General features: G+C 36.6%; 3 protein-coding genes across 4 annotated transcripts; 1 reads left to right on the top strand and 2 right to left on the bottom strand.

Annotated features, from left to right (window-relative positions):
- Positions 1–429: 429 nt before the first annotated feature.
- On the bottom strand, positions 430–2,049 carry LOC116778512 (MIP18 family protein galla-2). The gene is made up of 2 exons (XM_032672536.2): positions 1,692–2,049; positions 430–1,308 (listed from the first exon to the last, which is right to left on the bottom strand). The coding sequence occupies exons 1-2, from the start codon at positions 1,966–1,968 to the stop codon at positions 1,124–1,126; spliced, it is 462 nt and encodes a 153-aa protein (XP_032528427.1). The 5' UTR covers positions 1,969–2,049; the 3' UTR covers positions 430–1,123.
- Positions 2,050–2,222: 173 nt separating this feature from the next.
- Positions 2,223–15,020, top strand: LOC116778308 (intersectin-1). 2 transcript variants are annotated; one of them, XM_061525835.1, is made up of 29 exons: positions 2,223–2,371; positions 2,684–2,807; positions 3,579–3,677; positions 3,950–4,028; positions 4,112–4,204; positions 4,265–5,110; positions 5,230–5,317; positions 5,469–5,620; positions 5,815–5,917; positions 6,341–6,470; positions 6,864–6,974; positions 7,398–7,462; positions 7,762–7,944; positions 8,445–8,556; positions 8,958–9,032; positions 9,319–9,511; positions 9,789–9,869; positions 10,424–10,527; positions 10,887–10,950; positions 11,191–11,292; positions 11,385–11,447; positions 11,684–11,816; positions 12,227–12,338; positions 12,610–12,672; positions 12,911–13,089; positions 13,185–13,320; positions 13,522–13,611; positions 14,039–14,147; positions 14,530–15,020. In XM_061525835.1, exons 2-29 carry the CDS (start codon positions 2,688–2,690, stop codon positions 14,589–14,591), a joined length of 3,747 nt encoding a protein of 1,248 aa, XP_061381819.1. In that variant the 5' UTR covers positions 2,223–2,371; positions 2,684–2,687; the 3' UTR covers positions 14,592–15,020. The 2 variants fall into 2 exon arrangements, with proteins under 2 accessions (XP_061381819.1, XP_032528158.2); XM_032672267.2 differs by having other exon boundaries at positions 4,112–5,110.
- A 3,052-nt stretch (positions 15,021–18,072) lies between these two features.
- On the bottom strand, positions 18,073–21,459 carry LOC116778489 (protein LSM12). Its single transcript, XM_032672507.2, has 3 exons — positions 21,061–21,459; positions 19,423–19,560; positions 18,073–19,052 (listed from the first exon to the last, which is right to left on the bottom strand). Exons 1-3 carry the CDS (start codon positions 21,358–21,360, stop codon positions 18,933–18,935), a joined length of 558 nt encoding a protein of 185 aa, XP_032528398.1. The 5' UTR covers positions 21,361–21,459; the 3' UTR covers positions 18,073–18,932.
- Positions 21,460–21,699: the final 240 nt, after the last annotated feature.

Here is a 21,699-nt window from a genome sequence, read left to right on the forward strand (position 1 = left end):
CGAGGCTTCGATATTCTCAAGCAGTCTATATTGTCTTATACTTGATACCTTCAAAGACTTCGTCGGAACGGAGGACTATTTTTTTTAAAATACCATATATATATAAAGATATAGAAGTAAACTCAAGTCTAAGGTTTCATTGAGACTGTACCAATACGTGTTGTAATTCTCACGAATTTGTCGAAGCATTTGTCAAAAAAAATTACGTATTTATTTCTAAGGATTGTACTTGAATATAAAATTAATTACTCTTTAATTAGATTGGATCGTAAAGAAAAAGTTATCTATATATTTTTTTTTTATTGAATCCTGTATAGCTTGAAATCTTGGTGTCTTTAATGAATCTTAAAAAAAACATTTCCAAATTTAAATTCTGTCTGTTTGAGGACGAATTATAGACTTTTATCATATATAAATCCTTTTTATTAAAAAAAATAATATTTACTACAACATAGCATCTGTTATATAAACAATTTTCGCTAAGAAATAACAGGAACAATTTTTTTAGTGTTATTTACAAAAAAAAAAAAACATTTAGTTTAAAATGAAGGCAAAGTCGCGTGCATTATATACACTACACACTAAGCGTCTCCTGTTTCTGCAAAACATATGGTAATGTTATAAGTGACTTCTCAGAATCCAGTGTGAATGAAGCCTTAATATATATACGAGTGACTTTATGTATGAAGAGCTTTCAACACTATATAGTGTGGTAAAACTAACCTACATTAATCATAACAAACAGCTCAGTTGTTACCCGGGATTTACACTCGCTTACGAGTCGCGAGACGAGGCACGAGGCGAGGCACGAGGTGACAGTTTAAACAGTCGCCGGAGAGCTAATTACCGTTCTTATTACAAGTGTACTGAGACTGGGATCGTTTCTAATTTACACTCGACCGACTGCTTGTCTCGTGCCTCGTCTCGCGACTCATAGGCGAGTGTAAATACCGGGTTAATGATGAGAAAATATAATCCACAGATTCAAATCCAATTAATACAGAAACTATGTTCAAATTTCTTTATTTCTAACCTTATATATATATATATATATATATATATATATTCCTTCTCACAAATGTATGAAATCCAGATGATTTACTCAAAATCTTAATGTTGATGTTCAGGCGACACATTGGTTTATAATTTGCACCAAGTTTTTATTCTCCAAGGCCGCCGCAACTCGTTCCTTGTCAGCTAGCTGTTTATTGACAGCATGTTCGGAGACGTGAGTCCCTTCGCTCACTTCCACTGTCACTTTGTAGCGACTTGGCAGAGCTCGGAGGAGCAGGACACGGATTGATAGACCTGAAAACAGTGTTATCTCTAAAACTTAGCATTAGCTTAGCATTAGCCGAAAGATTAACTTTACCAAGCTGCATACATTACTAAAAAGTACATTATTGTTCTAGCAATTTACAAAAGTACTGTAAGAATACTTATATCATCCCCAATGAATATCTGTTTTGTTGTAACTCACATTTCTTATACATATTCCAAGCGAGAGCTTCCATTAGGGCATAATAACTCCGTTTTAAAGATCAGACGGATATCAGTATATATTTTTAGACTAAAACTATTGATGAAGCTTTTCAAATCAACTTATAGGAAGTTAGAGCGATTGCGAGATTAAAATTAAGGTTTAAAATTAAATTTGTTATCTTGTACGTGAAATAAGTAGAAAATCTCACCTATTAACGTTGCCATGCTACAGTGAGGGATTGTTGGTGTGAAATACACTCTCACTGAATTATCCTTATTGTCGACATATATATTTCTCTCCTCAATCACCCGCAGCTCCTCAAGAGTGAGGGGATGTTCCGGATCATTGATGTTACGAAGAAGATCAAATATCTCTCTACTATCTATTTCATCCACAACATCTTCGTCTCGCTCGCTACTAGTCACTTCGCGCTCTGAACCCTTTTCATAAACGTTTGGATTTACGTTATCAGCTATTTTCGTCATATTTTAACATAAAATTATGTGTATTTATATGAAAACAAAATACAATCCTTCTAGATAAACATATGATTCTGTCAAAGTCAACTCCACATTATGTATAAGTTGCCATACGTTTAAAGAAAATAATCTATTTTTTTAATTTTATTCATTATATCTTAAAAATTAATAAAAGGTAAAATTAATGATTAGCTTGTGTATAATATTTTAATTCATTAATCTTATTTAAACAAAATCCTGTTGAATGTCTTTAATTTAAAATAGTTTTGCTTTCGAACGAAACTCAACCGTCACTTGATAAAGATTAGGATAGCAAGTCGATCAATAACAGAGTTTCTGTCCAAATTCATAAAAACATTACTACTTCTGAAGGGGCGTTGGATTTGTATTGAGCGAGATATCACAAAGGGTAATGTATCTTATTATTTTTTCAAATTATAGATATTTCATATGTACACATATAAGTCATATTTACTTTCTCTGAACTTTCCAGCTCTTGAGATAAGAATAAAAATTAATTATATGAGCAGTTTATATTTATTAATACATACAGAATTCTATTCTATTTATATTCTACCTTATTATACTTCATTGTTTTAAACCTTAATATATATATTTTTTAAACACAATAATTATATGACACTTACATTATTGACCTCTTTTTAAAGGATAATTAAATTGGATGAATTATTAATATACTAAACAAAATCAATTGCTGTAGAACTATGGCTGATCCTTGGGTAATTCAGCCACACGAGCATGTCAAGTTTGCCGAGCACTTCCGGAACCTTGGACCTGTGAACGGTACGCTCACAGGAGAACAGGCCAAGAGATTCATGTTACAGGTGTGTATTAATGAAGTCTTGTCGAAGGAAGTAACTAATATAGTTATAATTGATAATTTTCCAACCAGTTTCCATACCTAATTTACATACAAATATAGCCTAGCGATAATTAGGGTAAAATTTCATATTGTATGTGGTTTTTTTAACATTTTAGAGTAAAATAAGTTTTCCGATGGCCTTTCCAAACATTAAGATGCATTGAAATTAATGTGTGACTAATATGATTATCCTAGATCTACCTAAAAGATACAGAACTTCATCAAAATCATTCTAACTATATAAAAGTATATGTCACTAGACATTACTCTAAATTATTTTGATATTTAAGATAGTATTGTGAGATTTATTCAATAGTATATATTTTGGGGCATGATGTATGTACGAAATGCCCTCAGTAAAACCATTCTCATTTGATCTTTCACTATAAAAATCTTTTATAATATTGACAAAAAACTTAGATATATAGTTCTGTACCGAGGGAATTTTTTTTACTCTATTAGTCTATTCCTTATTTTGTGGACAACCTGGATTGTGTTTGATTTAAAAATAAGTAAACTAATGCTGAACTAGCACTGTGAGGATATCGTTCCATATTTAAAAAGTGCCTTAAGGCTTAACATTATTTCCTTTACTTTCTAAGGTTATCTTTTAAGGAAATTACAGAACATTAAGGTTGTTTGTATATACATTAAGAAAAATAAAAGTATGTCAATGGACAAATAACTAACTGTATAGATGTATAACCAAATGAGATACCGTCTCACATTTCAGTCTCAACTCCCGCCACCAATTCTTGGACAAATATGGTCTCTAGCCGACACCAATGCCGATGGCAAGTTGGATCTCAAAGAATTCTCTATAGCTTGCAAGGTATTTATTAAAATTTATTAATTTTTAATCAAAATGTACACTCCAAAATCATTTCCAGTCGAACCAGCTCGAATTTAGGGTAAACAAATCATGAATAGATAGTATTAAATCATTTTACATATAAAAAAACTTTATTCATAAAAAAAGCGAAAAAATTTGACGTAATATATATTTTAGATAATTTTTTTTACTGAAATGTGTCCTTTCCGTTTCTGTAAAATACAAAAGTGTGTAATTATATCATTATATAGCTTTATTGTCTCATGTCTTAGATAATCAATTTGAAACTCCACGGAGTGGAAATACCGAAGGCTCTGCCACCATCACTACTGGCCTCACTAAGCCCCACTGGTAAGTATTGCATAATAACGAGATTCCTATATCATATTTATGTTAATAAATGTTTAAATGTTAATGTCTTTTTTTTATTTCAGGTGGTAAACAACAGTTCCCCCCACCGAAACCACCAATTCCACCAATGCCCAATCTTTCTCAAACATCTCAACCACTTATTAGCAACCTGCCGCCTTCCCAACCACTTATAAACAATCTACCACCTTCTCAACCACTTATAAGCAATCTACCACCTTCTCAACCACTTATAAGCAATCTACCACCTTCTCAACCACTTATAAGCAATCTACCACCTTCCCAACCACTTATGAGCAACTTGCCACCTTCCCAGCCACTTATAAGCGGCTTACCACCTTCCCAACCACTTATAAGCAACTTACCACCTTCCCAACCACTTATAAGCAATATACCACCTTCCCAACCACTTATAAGCAATCTGCCACCTTCTCAACCACTTATAAGCAACCTGCCACCTTCCCAACCACTTATTCCTAACCTACCACAATCACAACCAATTATGAGCAACCTCCCAGCGTCGCAACCCTTAATAAGTAGCCTACCATCTAACCAGCTGATCGGTGATTTGGCAAAACCGAATGTACCCGATCTAATTTCCGGTGTTAAACCGATGGGTCAGCCACTAACTGGTTTGAACCAGCCAATGACCCAAAACTCACCGCTGATCAACCAAACCAACAAACCATTAACTGGGATCCCACCACCCATACCTCCACAACCATCCCAAGCATTGATTGGGAGCAACCAATCGATTATTGGAAATTCCCAACCAATTATAACCTCCCAGCCATTAATTGGTAACAACCAATCCATGATCTCATCCCAAGCTCCAACAACCCAGGCGGATTTGGTGGGCTTGAGCCAACCTTTAGCTGGACAGCCGCCATTGGTTGGGCCAACTCCACTGGTCCCGAGCTCCCAACCCAGCATCCCTAGTGGCGCTACAGTTGGCTCCAACCTTGGCCCAACTAGTCCTCCGAAAGCTGTGACCAGCATGGCGCCGATGCAACCAGTGACTTCAACGCCTATTATCGCTAAAAGCGATTCTTTTTCCAAGCCCAGTAAGTATATGTATATATGTTTGATTTATGACGTTACACATCTTTTCATAGATGTTGATTTCGTTCTGCATGTCCTTATTTAATATCAGATTCTATCCTGAATTCCACTTAATCATCAGGTTCTCTAGTGACAAGTCCCACTGAAGCGTTGGGAGTCGTGAGCCCACCACCCGTAGAATGGGGTATACCACAAGCACAGAGACTCAAGTAAGTACAAATATATATATATATGTATATATATATATATATATATATATATATATATATATATATATATATATATATATATACATATTTAGTTAACAAATATATATATATATATTTGTTAATCAAATAGTAATAACTATATCCTCCAAAGGTACACTCAACTGTTCAATGTAACTGATCGCGCGAAGACCGGTTCTGTGTCCGGCGCTCAGGCTAGAGCTGTGATGCTGCAGTCTAGACTTCCTCAGTTAACGTTGGCACAAATTTGGGCATTGGCTGACCTTGACTCTGACGGCAAGCTTGGTAAGAATACTCTATATATATATAAACAAAATTCACACCCTATATACGTATATAGGGTGTAGCTTTTCTTGTATTCCGTAAACCGATGTTAAGAGGTAATTTTTTTGCTATCAGACTTCTAAATAACTTTTCTACCAGCTCTTTTCGTGTACTTGAACGCAATCACGTATTAAATTATCATATCATGTATAAAGGCTGTGAGGAGTTCGTGCTAGCCATGTATCTGTGTGAGCGGGCCACACAGGGCGAGCCGGTGCCAGCGAAGCTGCCACCAGAATTGATACCACCGACCTTTAGGTAATTTACTTATATCAGGACACTTACACCCTTAATACTTGTTCCCATTAAACTAAATACGTAGCGTCTTCGGTTATTAATTCTAAAACCTACGTTGAAATTTCACTGGTCATTGTCTTATGTGATTTTTGTTTCGTTTTGACATTTTTGGTTTATAGTTTCACAAATATCGATGTAATATTTCTTCTCAATTTCTAACTATGATGTGTAACATCAAATAGGAAAACTTCTTCCAAAGACTAGACTAAAGACTACTTCCAATGACATAGGTTAGTAACTTTAGTTAGTTAAGTTAAGTTAAGTTACTCAAGCATTTGTTCTTTTTTCAAAAATTAACAACTGACATTCCTGAGCTCTTTCATCTAGCGATACTATTTTTCAAATATTTTCAAATGTATGTTATAAAACTAATAATCCTAACAGACGCGATTCAGTCTCATCACAAACCAGTATTAAATCATACGAAGAGAGAAGGAAGGAGAATCTAGCGAGAGGTCAAGCTGAGTTGGAGAGGAGACGGTCGCAATTGGCTGACGCGCAGATGAAGGAGAAGGTAGGCTCTTAGACTACAGAAGATTCATTATTATTTCTGGACCAAACAAGAATTAGATAGTATCTTAGACTATGATTATTTTATATATATATTTTCTTTAGCATTGTGTTCTTTCATAATGAATTCGGAATATCTATTCCTCCCATTTCCAAAACAAAAGAATCCTTTAAATCAATTTCGACGCCCATTTGTCGATTCAAGTTAACTGAATGAGCTTTTTTGGGCAAAAAATATATATGTATCTATCACAATAATATAAATGTATTTTATGTATTTTAACTAATATTACTTGAATTTTTCACGCGCCTAGGAAGCAGAGGTAATTAATAACTACTTATATAAGACCTTTGATGAAATAATGAGACTTAAGTGTATAATTAATAATTGTAATAGGCGGAGAGGGAGCGCAAAGAGAGAGAAGAAGCAGAGAAGAAAGAGAAGTTGCGTCTGGAAGCACAGAAGAAAGAACAAGAGGAACTGTTGAGGAAACAGAAGGAAGAGCAAGTATGTGTCATATTTAATGAGAAATTTAACTTATTTAGCAGCTATAATAGAGTATATAAATCTTAACTCTTATTTCTTTATATTAACTAACTCACACCCGCGTCTAATTCTGCTTTTTTTTTATAAATTAGCAAAAAAATTTCATTATTTATTAAAATCCTTGCTCCTCAAACCTTAATATTGAATGAAGGCAATATGTCTCGTGAATAAATTTAGACAGTAACCTATTGAGTAGGTTTGTCATTATAGGAGCATAAATGGAGACCCGTGTCATTGAATTCATACACATTACAATTATTTAATAAAAAATCTGAAAAGAAAATATTAAATTTAGATCAAATAATTGTTTGAATTAAAAATCTTCAAATTATTTCAATGTGACATTGTTTTAAAGTGGAATTAATATGATAGTGTAACATTTAGGAAAAACGAGAAGCCGCCAGGAAGGAGATGGAGAGGCAGTGTCAGCTCGAGTGGGAAATGAAACGGTAATTATTTTTATCTAGTTGATTCACAAAAAGCATTTAACCAAGTTACGTTTGACTCAGTCGTAGAAGACTTCACACGTTGTGACTAAACAAAAGGTAATGTTTGTATGTCAAATGTCTGTTTTTTTTTTTTCAACTATGTAATTACAAATATCAAAGCATTTTTTTTTATTTGTGTATAAAATGAAAAAAAATAATTAACGTACTTTCACAGTCAAAATTAAATTATAGTCAAATGTATTATATTTAAAAAAAAATCTATAATAAAACATATTTGAATTATTTTAAATAACGCCCAGAACCCGTGAACTTGAAGCGCTCCGCACGGAAGAGCAATCTAAAGTACTGAGTCTCAAGTCCAGGTCTCAAGTACTTTCAGCAGAATTGAATTCCGTGACCCTCAGGAGTGGGAACCTGGCCAAGGACATCAGAGACACCAGAACCGCCGTGGCCAGCGCGAAATGCACCATAGATTCCATGAGGTGAGTTACATCCGTATATCGTCTATACACGAAAATCATCTACACACGATATGTGATATGACCTCATCTACTTCATTCTATGAAATTATTATCTCAATGATTTTTATATATTGCCCTACATACTTACTCAATATATCCATATATATCTCTGTTATATAATAAAGCGTGATGCAAGGAAATCATATTTTCGTATCCAGTCGATTTGTTAAAAGCCTTTCACCAAGTAACGTCTGACTTAGTGTATGAGGACTTACAACTCATAACAGAACAATTCAAATGCGCAGTGCGTTCATATAAATGCAATTTACATCATATATTTATATATTTATTAGTTTTGTTTAAATAAAATATTATATATTAAAATAATAATCAATTTGTAGTTTTTTTCGACTCTTCGTATATAGATGATATTTTGATATGCCACTTACCTAAATTCTATCTACAATTATACCTAAGTTTTTGTCTAGATAACGCATAATTGATATTTTCCCTCGCATCAGATCAGATCGCGACGCGTCTATGGCTGAAATGCAACAGCTCAAGGCGCGAGTCAAGGAACTGAACGCAAAACAGATAGCGCTCAACAAGGAGAAGGCGGAGCTGGATACAAAGGTTCCTATAGAAAAAATATTATAACGACTCGGAAATATAACCAATAATGATATTATGATATTAATTTAACTGTCAGTTAAAAAATAATTGTACTCAACTAATGAATATCGGTTCTGTGGTGAGTTAGCTTGTGATTTGTATGTACAGTTTGATGTCCGAGTCCATGTCCGTGCAGGCGTGCGTGCATGTGTGTGTGTGTGTGCGTGTGTGTGAGTTACATTGAACTGCTGAACCGATTGTGATGAAATTTATTTCACATGTTACTGTGTTAGTCAAACTCGGACACAGCTGGACTGATTTCGATGAAACTATGTACAGACTTCACCAACTTTTAGATATAGTTTTTGTTTAGTATGCTATATAATTGACATAAATCTATATGAATTCTGTATTAACTTCAGATCAAAGTGTCGGATGGAGCCGACGACGGTAATCTGAACATGATGGAGGCTAATTTGAAACAACTGAGAGATAAAGTGAGTACGGAATATATATGTATATATATATATATATATATATATATATATACAGTTAATATGTAAAATATTAGATAGTTTTATTCAAAATGATTTAAAACGCGTATAAGTATGTAACTAGTTATAATATCGTCTAAAAAACATACGAATGATTTACGATTTAAAGTTAAAATAAGGAACGCTTAAGAATAGACTGACAAGTAAATATAAAAATCAAATAGGTTCTGCTGTTCATATAAAAAACCTTTAGATGATTTCAATAATTCCTTCCAAATGTCATCTAAAGGTGGACGCAGCCAAAGCTCTGGTCGAATCTAAGAAGAACGACCTGGAAGCGAACCAGTCGCAGCTGAGCGAGCTGTCGGAGAAGGTGACGTCACTGGTGGACAAGTGCGAGTCGGTCTGGAAGCTGTACGAGACGAAGAGAGACGAGTACATGAGCAGGAGCACTGCGCCCGCTGACTCCGCCTGGGGGAGTGGTGAGTGACGGTAGAGGGAGACGGAAGATGCGTGCGAGAGAGAGAGAAGTATTGACGTCCTTGACGTGCAATCGTCGTGGGAAATAAAATACTAGTTCATATATCCTTCTGGATACTTACTGGCTTTGATTGACTTATACTCTGATACAAATTACACCTAGCCGGAAGTGATAGGAGTGAGCGTGAAATCATAGATTTTGACGAAATTATTCATAAAAATATATTGTACTATAGTAATTATATATTACATCAAGTATTAATGTTAGAGTATTCGTAGAGGCTGACTGGGGCACAACCAACGAGGCGTGGGCGGAGCCGGCTACTAACGAGGCCTGGGGCGACGCTCCCGCTACCAACGGTGAGAATGACGTCATATGCGTGGTTGTGTGTGTGAGAATTTGGATAAAATTTATTTTTATATAACAATTGTCGCGGTCGCGGTGGCCTGGAGGTTAGAGGCCCGCCTCTCACACGTGAGGGCGCGGGTTCGGAACCTGGCAAGTACCAATGTGATCTCTACCGAGTCATATGTACTTTGTAAGAGTATTTAGACGCCACTGACGGACGGTGAAGGAACACATCGTGAGGAAACCTGGTCTTATAAATTAAAATTTCAAATTATAAGATTGAAATCGCCAACCCGTCTTGAGCGAGCGTGGTGGTTAATGCTCTAACCTTCTCCATGCGAGAAGAGGCTGCTCAGGCTTGCTCTGCAGTGGGCTCCGATAGGCTGGTGATGATGATACATACAACAAACAAACATTAAGTTAATTACAAATATAAACCGTCTATCATTGACACATGACACTGTATATATTAGTTAAAAATAATTATATATATATCCGGTTTTAAGTGGAAATCAATTAATTTCGACAATATAACTCCTAATCTATCTCTCTTCTCCCTCTCCAGCTGCGGAGGTGGTACCATCTTCCACCACACCCGCCAGGTGGCGCTGCGTGTACGAGTTCACCGCGCGGACTGCGGACGAGCTCAGCCTACAGCCGGGAGACATGGTCGGTGTTGTGTAATAAGTGACGATGATAAATGTGTGTGTGTGTGTGTGTGTTACATTGAACTGCTGAACCGATTTTGATGAAATTCATTTCACATGTTGCTGATGAGGGTAGATTTCAGTCAATTTAGACATGTGACGATTATTTAGTATTTTTTTGTATGGATTTTATACGATCGTTACATTTACCGAAAATCACTGAAGTGGTTTTGATGAAACTATGATAATGTTATATAAGAGAGATTCTGATTTAGTTGTTGAGACCTTTGGCCTCGTCACACGTGTTATAGATATACAGGAGGAGTTTTTTCTATAATTGCTTGTTATACAGGATGTTTCTTGTCTTAATATTTATATCAGGTGAGTGAGGCGGTGGCTCCGAGAGGGGACGCCGAGCCCGGGTGGCGCTGGGGGACTGCCCGGGGTGAGGAAATAATGACTTTATATTATTATTAATAAGGCATTAATTTAACCGTCTGTCTGTGCCATTTAAAACGATAGACAGATAATAAAAATCATGACTAAGGATAAATGAATTGCTTTTTTGTGCGAAAATGAAAAACAACTGAACTCGAAATCAAATGTTGGTACAGATTAAATAACTAATTTCGTTATATGTAAGCTTTTTACTTTATTTTTCTTTTTTATCTGTGTTATATCGCAGGTCAGTCCGGCTGGTTCCCGGAGTCGTACGTGGAGGATATAAACGCTATACAGGCGTACGCTGAGGTCATTGAACCGCTGGAGACCAAGACGCAGCTCGAGGGTGAGTAAAACAGATAGAGAGGGAGAGAGACAGAGAGAGAGAGAGAGAGCCGCGGGCACATTTATGTATTATTAAATATACTATAACCGCAGGTATAGCCGAGGTCCCGGAAGCTGAGATATCAAATGACCTGGGCGGAGCCGTGCCTGATGTGGGTAAGTCAGGACTCTTCAACAATAGTAAGAGAGAATCTTAATGATATGACTATAAGGGCTTGAATTGATTGTAGTTGAGATCAGAATAAGGACTATTGTTTTTGTACACCCGTATATACAGGAGCATTTATATAAGGACTCAATATATACAGGGTGTTAACCAATAAAATTTCTTCAATATCTTCCACTCACTGTATTAAGAGTTCAGTCCTCGCTACACCCTGTGTATCCCTCAGAGGGCGGCGACTTCTACATAGCGGCGTATCCTTACAACTCCACTGAACCCGGCGACCTGGTCTTCGAGGCTGGAGAGAGGATAGAGGTCATAAGGCGGGACGGGGACTGGTGGACCGGCAGGGTCGGGATACGGTGAGGGATAGGGATAGGATGGGATAGGGGTGATACTTATTGCAGATTTAATGTAAAGTCAAAGATTAATTACAATTTCACAATGAATTCGTCTCCGACACTAGAGCCCGGTTGTTAGGACGGCTGCAAGGCGTTCAGGAAGCACACAGATACGAATATTTTTTGATATTTTTTATACAAATCTCCTGTAAATAGAAAAATAACCTTTCTAAGCATATTATTGGTAAAAAAATATATTTTCCTACTAAAACCCTATTGACACTAATAGATAGATAGTCCACTTGAACACGGACGGTTTCATGGTATTGAACTCTGTACTATCAGTGTCCACGTATTCAAACCCATACTGGGACATCAGTAGTTTATTTGGTCATAGGAAAATAATTTTTCTTTCTTTAAATTATTTCCAGTACCGGGATTTTCCCGTCGAACTACGTAACCAAGGACACAACGACCGGAAGTGACGTCATGTCCAGTATACCGGAAGCGAGGGAGCCGGAACCCGCTAGAGAGCTGCAAACGGTATAAATATATAAATTGTATGTTTTAAAGGAATTATTATTTAAGTCCATTCTATTTCCGCTCATTCTTTCCTCAAAAGTAATATATTTTAATATCCAAACAAGAAATTTACATAAAAAATCGACAATCAATAATTTACTACAATTACCGTTTACGTAAAGACCGACAGTATGACGTTTGAACTGATAAAAAATGGTACCGTAAAGAAAATGAAGTAACGCAGTGTTGATGGAAGTAACGCAGTGTTGATGGTGTGATTGTGTGGTTCAAGGTGTCCGAAGCCGTGCCGGAGATCCAAGCGGAGCCCAAGGAGGCGCCCGTCGACTACATACAGGTATACACTAGGCGCCAGCCCCGGCGTCGCGCGCGCTGGGTACACACCATATAACATAACCTATTTAATGTTGGGGACTAAACTTATATTATGATAACTTACAAACGGTCCTCCTGATTTAAATGATTTAAAAACTAATTTGCTGATACTGTTGTAGGCTTGACAACGAAGTAATTTATATTGATAAGACTTAGTACAGTAATATATGTATTAATATAATAATAATATATGTCACTAGGAACAGAAGTCGTCCACGCCGATATCCTCGGAGGTGGCCTCTATAACTGAGGCGGCGGGGGCGGGGGGAGCTGGGGGCGCGCGGCCCGCCTCCGCCGCCCGCAGGGACTCCGGCCGGGACTCCGCCACCAGGAGGAAGCACGAGGTGGCGCAGGCCCTCGCCAACTACACCGCCACAAGGTGAGACATGTGTGACGCTCTCCCACTCACACTCCATAAGAGAGAGCGAGAGGGGACATCACCTGTGACGTCATATATAATGCGTCCGTTTCCAGTTCGGAGCAGCTGTCGCTGGTGAAGGGTCAGCTGCTGGTGGTGAGGAAGAAGGCGGACAGCGGCTGGTGGGAGGGAGAGCTGCAAGCCAAGGGGCGGGCCAGGCAGAGCGGCTGGTTCCCCGCCACGTATGTTAAGGTATGGGGAGGGGGGGGAGAGAGAGGGGGGATTCACGAAGTAATCACACAGCTGTATATAAAGTAGAACTCGCAGTCAGAAGATACATTTTGAAATAATTGAGATTGCCGTATAGTTGTGTTCCAGTCGCACAGTAACCGCTGAGCCGACTGGGATGCGGTTCTGTCTGCGCGCTATTCTCTGTATGTCGTATGACTCCAGGTCCTGCAGTCCTCGGGACGCACTTCCGGTCGCACGACGCCCGTGATGTCCAAGATGGACGCCGTGCCGGCGGAAACTGTCATAGATAAAGTAACTGGCTCTGTTTATAACATGTTTAGTATTAATAAATTGTTATTATAATTGATCGATAGAACCTTCTAGAACGATAACAATAACACAAAGGAGACAAATAAAACAACAGAATAATATATGAGAAACTAATTGTATGCGGAAAATCTATTTGGTTTTTGTGATTAAAAAACTATCGCCGTCACCGTTTTATTTTAACCAACTAACTGAAGTGAGACGACAATACCGTTCGTGTTGACGTACAGACTGGATGCGATTTGTGCGTAGTACGCAGATAAACTCGAACCACGTGGACGAGATCTACCTAGGACAGATTTATTGACCGCGGCGGGATAATAAATATATATATATATATATATATATATATGTGTGTGTGTGTGTGTGTGTGTGTGTGTGTTTTTGTGATATATGTATGGTTATTGTGCAGGTGATCGCTCTGTACCCTTACACGGCTCAGAACGCGGACGAGCTCAGCTTCGACAAGGACGACATCATAGCGGTCACCGACAGGTCGCAGGACCCCGCCTGGTGGCAAGGTACGGACACCACACGCACACACACACACACGCACACGCACACGACACAGACTCGCAACACGAACACCAACACACACGGGCTAGGCACACATTAAATTGATAATTTTACAAAATTTTATCGTCCCCTTTCTTAACGGTGACATAAGAAAATTGTTCCCTGTAACGAATACAATTTATAAGATATTATTATATATTATGTATGTGAGCCAACAGTCAGCGCCATCTATCGCGTGTCGCGTTACTTCACACAATACACCTGTCATGAAGTGTTCCCGGAAACTACACGGACTGGAGATACATTATATACTATATGCTATTATAATGTAAGGAAATATATTATTGTAGCTTCATTACAATTGACAATTCTACTAATAACTTTCAGGTGAACTGCGCGGGATGACTGGCCTCTTCCCAAGCAACTACGTCACCAAACTGGTTAACTGAACTAGTTTAGAGATACCTTCGACAGAGGGCGCTTAACCAAAATATATAACAATATTGTGTCTTAAGTAGTTCCCTATATTAGTGTTGAACTTCTACTAATCAACAATAGATGGCGCTTTTGATGAATTTGCTTCAACGACTAATAAAGGCTTATAATAACTATTAATTCTACCGATAGATGTCACCTGAAACAAACTTATTTTTAAATGCTTAGATCGTTTCTTATAAATTTTATTGACATTCCAAAATCACAGATGGCGTTGAAGTGTTTTATTCGGTTAAGATATTCAATGTTTTAATAAATTTCGACTTCTAGTATTGTTTGTGTTTGTATTTATTTTATATTATAATGTTTGTTCTCGGTTTTAGTACAAATGTTGAGATGTTGAACCTGTCACGTACTGTAGATGTATTAAATGTTCAAATCGCCCACGTGTTTCATTATACAGCCCGTTATCTTGCACAATGAGGTGCAGATATGACGTTCACACAGACGTCACAATCCCTTAACCTATTTTATTTTACTGTATTTTTAGTGTGTCAATTAATATCGATTTAATGTTTACCGAAACGTAACCATTTTGATAACAAATAGTAATCATGATTACTCATTATCAGTGTAATTATAATGTATGAAATAAATATAACCTACACCTGGGTCGCAAGTCCCAGGAACTGTTGAACCTCCTCTCCCTGCAATGGACCCGACGCCCGCACGGTGGATCCATGGAATGATGCGAGGTTTAGTCCCTCTTAGCTACAAGTGTTGAAGTAAGCATCCTTCGAGTACCTGATCTTATTTAACTCTTTCTTACAATATAAAAATCAAATCATTTATTCGGAACACTATATTAAGTTAAAATGGCGGTCGATTTTATGGGCTACAGTAGATATAAAGTTCCATTAACGGTTTTATTTAAATATATAACCTTAATGTATGGCGAGGTTTTATATACTTCAAGATTAAAGGTAATATGAAAGAAAATATTTTCTACTATAAATAATGTAGTGCTGAATAGGGGAATATAAAATAAAAATGTTGGTCGCTACCACAGGAAGTAGTTACCGGATATCCTGAACTGTTAGTGTCACCGAAATCATAGCCTTACTTCAATACCGGATGAATAGACTTCACTACCATATTTAAACCCTCTGGTCTCTGTTGAGTGTTGCTATTACTCTTTTGTTTTTAAAAACTCATCTCGGGTGTATTAATTAAAGATTGTAATTCGGTTTTCCTCAAATTTGTCGTGTTCGCCGAGCGTTACCCCGGGAACTATACATACTCACTCATCAGTGGCGTAACTACAGGGTGGCAAGTCGGCAAAATGCCACGGGCCGCCAACCGGAAGGGGTCCCTGGTCAGAAGAAAATTCCCAACATTTATATAAACACATCCATACTAATATTATAAATGCGAAAGTAACTCTGTCTGTCTGTTTCGCTTTCACGCCTAAATGATTTTGATGAAATTTGGTACAGAGATAGAATAGACCCTAAGGAACAACATAGACGACTTTTTATTGCAAAAAATAGGGGAGAATGGGTAAAAAGAGGGGATGACTGTTCATATGTAAATTCCTTTGATTTCTGAGACGACGACGAGACGAAACCTCTTAGCATTCAATGGATTCACCGTGCGGGTGCCGGGACCATCGCGTTGCAGGGAGAGGAGCTTCAACAAAACAAACTTCAGGTGTAGGTTTAAGGGGCCCCTAACTAACGCGCGTTAAACGCTCACCTCCACTGTCCAAGCTCCTCTCCCTACCTAACCATATTTGAAAAGAACCTACTAGGGCTGCCTTCGAAGTACGTTCCAAGAACGAATTGATGTGAGTTCTGGACAGGCCCAAGTCTTTTAGCAGGTTGTAGAGAGATTTAGCCGTTATACCTCTCGCTCCCACTTCTACCGCGTATAAATCCACGACGAACCTATTTCGAGTGAGTTCGTTTGTGAGCTCGTAATATTTGTTGACCTTGATGGTATGGTCTTTGGGGATGTTGGTTTCCCAAGGAACCGTAAGCTCTATCATCACAACGCGCTTTAAGATTCGCGAATACATAAATATGTCTGGTCTGGAGGCCGACGCACAAATGTCCTCGGGGATTTTGTATTGTTTTTCATACGTATCCATCATTATAGTCCAATCCGTAGCCGCTTTAAGGATGGAGTAAGGCTTGACATTTGTTTTTATAGCCCTAGTGCCCTCTCTCACAAAACCTACTGATCGCTCGTCTGTTGTTATTTCCTTTTGCGCTCTGGCTACCGAAAGACTAACTGCTTCACGTATGATTTCTAGAACCCTATCGTGACGACGCGAGTATTGACCGCTATCGAGGAGTACCTTACATCAAACTAACAAGTGCCTAGCAGTTCCAACTGCCTTCCCACAGATATAGCAAGTCTTTTCGGTACCTTTACCCCATCTTACTAAATTACTCTGATCTGGGAGAGTCATCTGGAACGCAAAGTATTTGTTTACAAAAGTCGTTATTTGTGTTAATATTAATAATTTTATTAGTAGTAATAGTTTTTAAATATATATATATGGTTGTGTGTGTGTGTGTATTATATACTAAAATTATTGGATATTGTGGTTATTCTGTAAGAACTAAAGGTAAAGGCCTCCGCCAGTGATTAAAGTCTACCAAATAAAAGTTTATAAATAAGTATTATAAAATAAAAAATACTATTATTAAACGTTCGCCTTTTTTATAACCGGGGGGGGGGGGGAGGTCATCCGATGTATTCTGCCACGGGCCTCGAACAGTGTAGTTACGCCACTGTCACTCATACCTACTTCAATTTGATTTGCATCATGATTTGGTAAATTTCCTGAAAGTATCTGCTTGTAAAAGGTGAAAATACTTAGTGTATGTTAGTAGACCCTATACTCGTGTTGGTGCCACTGGCTCTCGCAGCCCGATTGATTTAAGAAGTCATTTAAACCAATACATTAGCTAACTGTAAAGAGACTATTTATTTTAGCCGTTTTTTTTTTCAATCATTTTTTTGTCATTCGATTTAAGTTACTATTATTAATTGTAATTATTTAACTAGTGTTTTTATCAACGAATTGAAGAAAATAAACTGTGAGCTGTGTTGTTGATGTGTTCAAATTAAGAAAATGCTATCTTACCTTGTGCTTTTAAAATTTAAACCCAAATATATGTGTATGTGCGCGGCAGTGACGAGAAGTACGCTAACGTAAGTCGCTCATATAGAAAATTAAGAACTTATAGAGAACTTAAACGTAATTTTCTGCTCTTTTTCATTCCGCCACAGTCTTATTTTATTATCCCTACGTATAATTACACCATTTTAAAGGACCGCTCTTTTATTGAACAGATTATTTTTATTTCATATTTTAATCTATAAAATTATATTTATAACTTTTTTTTGGGTGGGATAAATCTATTCAGAGTTCCTAAAACCTAACAATCAAAATTGGTTGTTTTGATAAAAAAATGAAACGCAAAATGGGAGATTTTATATATTTTAATCTTACTCCAACGATATAAATAATAGATACTAACTCCAAAATAAATTAGAATAATGTTGCCAGGCAAATTACCAAGAAAATTTAATTTGAAAAGGTAATTTAGAACTTCATTGTGGCAACATTATTCCACTTTAGCGCTTAGAATTTAAAAACAACTAAAATGAGACAATTTGTGACAGGGTTTATACATAATTATTATAATTGTCTTTTGTTGCTTCAAATTTTTTTTATTTTTTGATTTGGTTTGGAATCGTAAGCATTTTAATAGTTAATTTTCATGATATTACGATATTAAACATCTTCTAAATAAAAACGATTCAATTACAAATTTATGCAAAATAATAACATACATCGGAAATTTTGTTAAAAAAAAATAACTACTTAAAATTTGGCGGGAAGATGAAAATTGACAGCTGACAGTTTTCTAAAAGAAAATTAATGTTGAAGGATCTCAATGCAAGTTTGCATCATTATCCTAAATGAATGGCTTTAAAATTTCTTGATCCGTGAATAAAATCCTAAACAATTTACGAATTACTAACATTCGAACTTGACTTTCAAGGTAATGATGCAAACTTGTACCCAGAATGAAGACTGTTTACACCAATTGCTAATAAATAACAAACATATATAATAAAATAAACCATTTTTTCATTAATACTTTATGACTTACAAATCGGATCTGCGTTATTTAATGTCGATAATCGGTAGATTTTACGAATGAATTTCGATATACGTAAATGTTTTGAAGGTCTGATGTGACGTTTGCATTATTATTTATTAGTAACGGGCGAAACTGCGTTGTGTTAAAATAATACGTTGTTGGTGTTATAATATTTTATTGGTGTCGTGAACAGTTGGCGGCGGTGTGGTCGCGGTGGTCGCGCCAGTGACGCTCGACGAACTTTCGGATGTAGTTATACGGCTTGGAGTCCTGCTCGCCCAGCACGTTTTCCACCTACGGATGTTTGTTAAATATTTAACTGACAACATCTAGAATCACGACCACAACATCAAAAATTTCCATCGATGATTCGGAGCTTCAGCATTTTGGTTAGTTTATGTTTTCTTCTTCCTCACATGAATTTGTCTATGTTTTAAAACTCTAAATATACTGTATAGTATGTAATGCAAGGATATATTGTATATTTTATTTATAACCTCTCAATTTTTCTATAAAAAGATTAAGTGGTACATTCTTATAATATAAAGTTGACATAAGTAAGTAAGTATAATATAAAGTTGACATAACTGAAGCCTTAAAATCAATCTCCGATATAAAAAAAACCTTATTCTGTATACAAGAAATTCTTTCTACAATCACTTACCTTATATGGCGGTGTGATTGTGACTTCATTGTAGACTCGGATACTCTGCCCCGACCATGAAACATCATCAATGACCCTGGCGATGGCCAGAAACAGTCTTTGACCCTCGGGGTCTAGACACGCTGATAAAGCTGAAACCTGGAATATTGATAACTTGTCAGGATATTATCCAAATAAGTCAATGTCGAGTTAAATAACTTAATTCTAACACAGAATAAATTCATGCTTATATATATGACACCTGTAACTTCTAGAATATCCTGTGCCGGAAGCTCTGCAGGTTGAGTTATGCCTGGGTTCCGTCGGAGAGTTATAGTCACCTATAACCCCTTAAAAGATTGTATCAAATGTATGAAGAAGCCAATTTTTTTTTGTACCAATTCAGCTATGTTCTGTAAATCTGAGACCATATTTGTAGGCTATGTATCAAGTTGATGGACACCATGACTATACGTCCGTTGTTCTCGGCTCCCAAAAAAAACCTCTCATCTGTATCGAGTCTTATTTACTGCTTAAATAGAAGTGTAGGCAACATGAAATTGATGGCAATTTCTGGTTAAAATTCAAATATATTTGGCCGATAACAACCAAAGATGAAGGTTGTTCAGAAAGTTTGTCACCGGTTGTTCAGAAAGTTTGCCTGGAACCTGTTGCTTGTTTAATTGGTGGTAAACAATTACCAGATACTATCTGGTTATTGCTACATAAAGTCCTATGGTAGACTTTGTCAGTAATTAATTTGTATGGCAAATCTATTTCTTCTAATATCCTCATAATAGTGAGACCAGGTGTCATATGTGTTAAGTCGAGCAGCCAGTTATGCTAGAATTAATCTGACATTCCTTACATATAGATAGTTATGTAAACTTACGCTGGCTTCGAATAGTTTTTTGTTATATAAAGATGCAAAACTTAGATCGAGCATTTAGAAGTTGTTTAGCTGTGTTTCATAAAAACATTACACAGACACACATATATATATATATATATATATACACACCCACACACACACACACACACACATCATATGGACAAAGCAATTTCCGCCGATCTAACAAAGAATATAACCCTATTATATAAGAAATATAGTAACATAACTAAAATATTGCCAAACAATATTTAATGTTTATCGAAAACATTGAAAGGCGAGTGATGTATGTGCAAGTCACTCCGTCTAGACACAGACATGACTTACAATTATAAAATATACATCCTATAAAACAGCTTGTAACAGACATAGTATTGTATCGGAGAAGGCAATTCCTACTCTTTACTCGACTACTTAAATACAAGCAGAATTTAGTGACCTACTTGAAATACAGATATTTACGGCATGTTTTTTTTTAATGTCGGCCAAGTAACATATCTTTGGCTGTATACAAGAAAGTCTCGGTGTAGTTTGGCTTTTACAGATGTAAATGCACTGATTCTGGATAAGGGCTGACAATAAACTTATATGGCGTGAATATTTGGAGGGTAAAAATATTTATATAAGCCCATACTAGAAAATTTACAGGCCTAAAACTAATGACCCAGTTGTAATGTTTACGAAATCATAGTTATTATAATTCCGTTTTATTAATATAAATTCAGCTATAACATAAAGTAACAAAATATACAAGTTTCAATTATACTCACTAGTCGTTTTTTGTTTTCAATTGAATTCCTAACTCTGGTGTTGAGCCTGTGAAGATTCAACGACTGTGGCGGCTCCGGGACAGTTGTAACCTCCTTCTTGATCTGAACGTCGCTGACCAGGGACAGGTTCACGATGTGGACGTCGTGGCGTTTGGGATTACCGCTGGATGATGGGCATTTTAGGATCAACATCTTGGTCTGTGGATCGAAGGCCAGCACCTCGCCCTCGATGTCCTCGTTGTAGCACGTCCGCGTGGCGACGATGCTGCCGATCGTGAAGCAGTCCGAGACTGTGGACATTGTTCCGTGTGTTTTGTTTCTTATATGTCCAGGTTTTTCAATGTTGTTGTGCCCAGATCGCTGTCCGCCATAGAATTCTGACTGACAGCTGGACAGATCACATTTAAATGTTTACGGAATACAGATAAAATAGAATATAGATTTAGAAATAATTATCTCATAATCTATTTGAAGTTATCTAGTGTTGTAAATGATGACTAATATGTGTAGAGATCATTAAATTTTCTAGTTTCGTTATTATTATAGAATTTTATATGAAAATTATTTTGGACGTTCTTTTATTTGGTTATTTTTGAAAATGAAATGAAATGGAATTACCATATTTTTATAGCTTAATAT

The sequence above is a fragment of the Danaus plexippus genome, chromosome 31, assembly GCF_018135715.1.
Source record: "Danaus plexippus chromosome 31, MEX_DaPlex, whole genome shotgun sequence".
Lineage (NCBI taxonomy): Eukaryota > Metazoa > Arthropoda > Insecta > Lepidoptera > Nymphalidae > Danaus > Danaus plexippus.

What these genes read in the sequence shown, in the direction of transcription:
- LOC116778512 (XM_032672536.2), bottom strand. Translation starts at nt 1,968, where the DNA reads ATGACGAAAATAGCTGATAACGTAAATCCAAACGTTTATGAAAAGGGT. An exon ending in TAGCATGGCAACGTTAATAG is followed by an intron (nt 1,309 to 1,691) that starts GTGAGATTTTCT and finishes CACTGTTTTCAG; the next exon opens with GTCTATCAATCCGTGTCCTG.
- LOC116778308 (XM_032672267.2), top strand. Translation starts at nt 2,688, where the DNA reads ATGGCTGATCCTTGGGTAATTCAGCCACACGAGCATGTCAAGTTTGCC. An exon ending in AATTCTCTATAGCTTGCAAG is followed by an intron (nt 3,678 to 3,949) that starts GTATTTATTAAA and finishes CTCATGTCTTAG; the next exon opens with ATAATCAATTTGAAACTCCA. An exon ending in CGCCCGTCGACTACATACAG is followed by an intron (nt 12,673 to 12,910) that starts GTATACACTAGG and finishes ATATGTCACTAG; the next exon opens with GAACAGAAGTCGTCCACGCC.
- LOC116778489 (XM_032672507.2), bottom strand. Translation starts at nt 21,360, where the DNA reads ATGTCCACAGTCTCGGACTGCTTCACGATCGGCAGCATCGTCGCCACG. An exon ending in TTGAAAACAAAAAACGACTA is followed by an intron (nt 19,561 to 21,060) that starts GTGAGTATAATT and finishes TCAATATTCCAG; the next exon opens with GTTTCAGCTTTATCAGCGTG. An exon ending in CAATCACACCGCCATATAAG is followed by an intron (nt 19,053 to 19,422) that starts GTAAGTGATTGT and finishes AAACATCCGTAG; the next exon opens with GTGGAAAACGTGCTGGGCGA.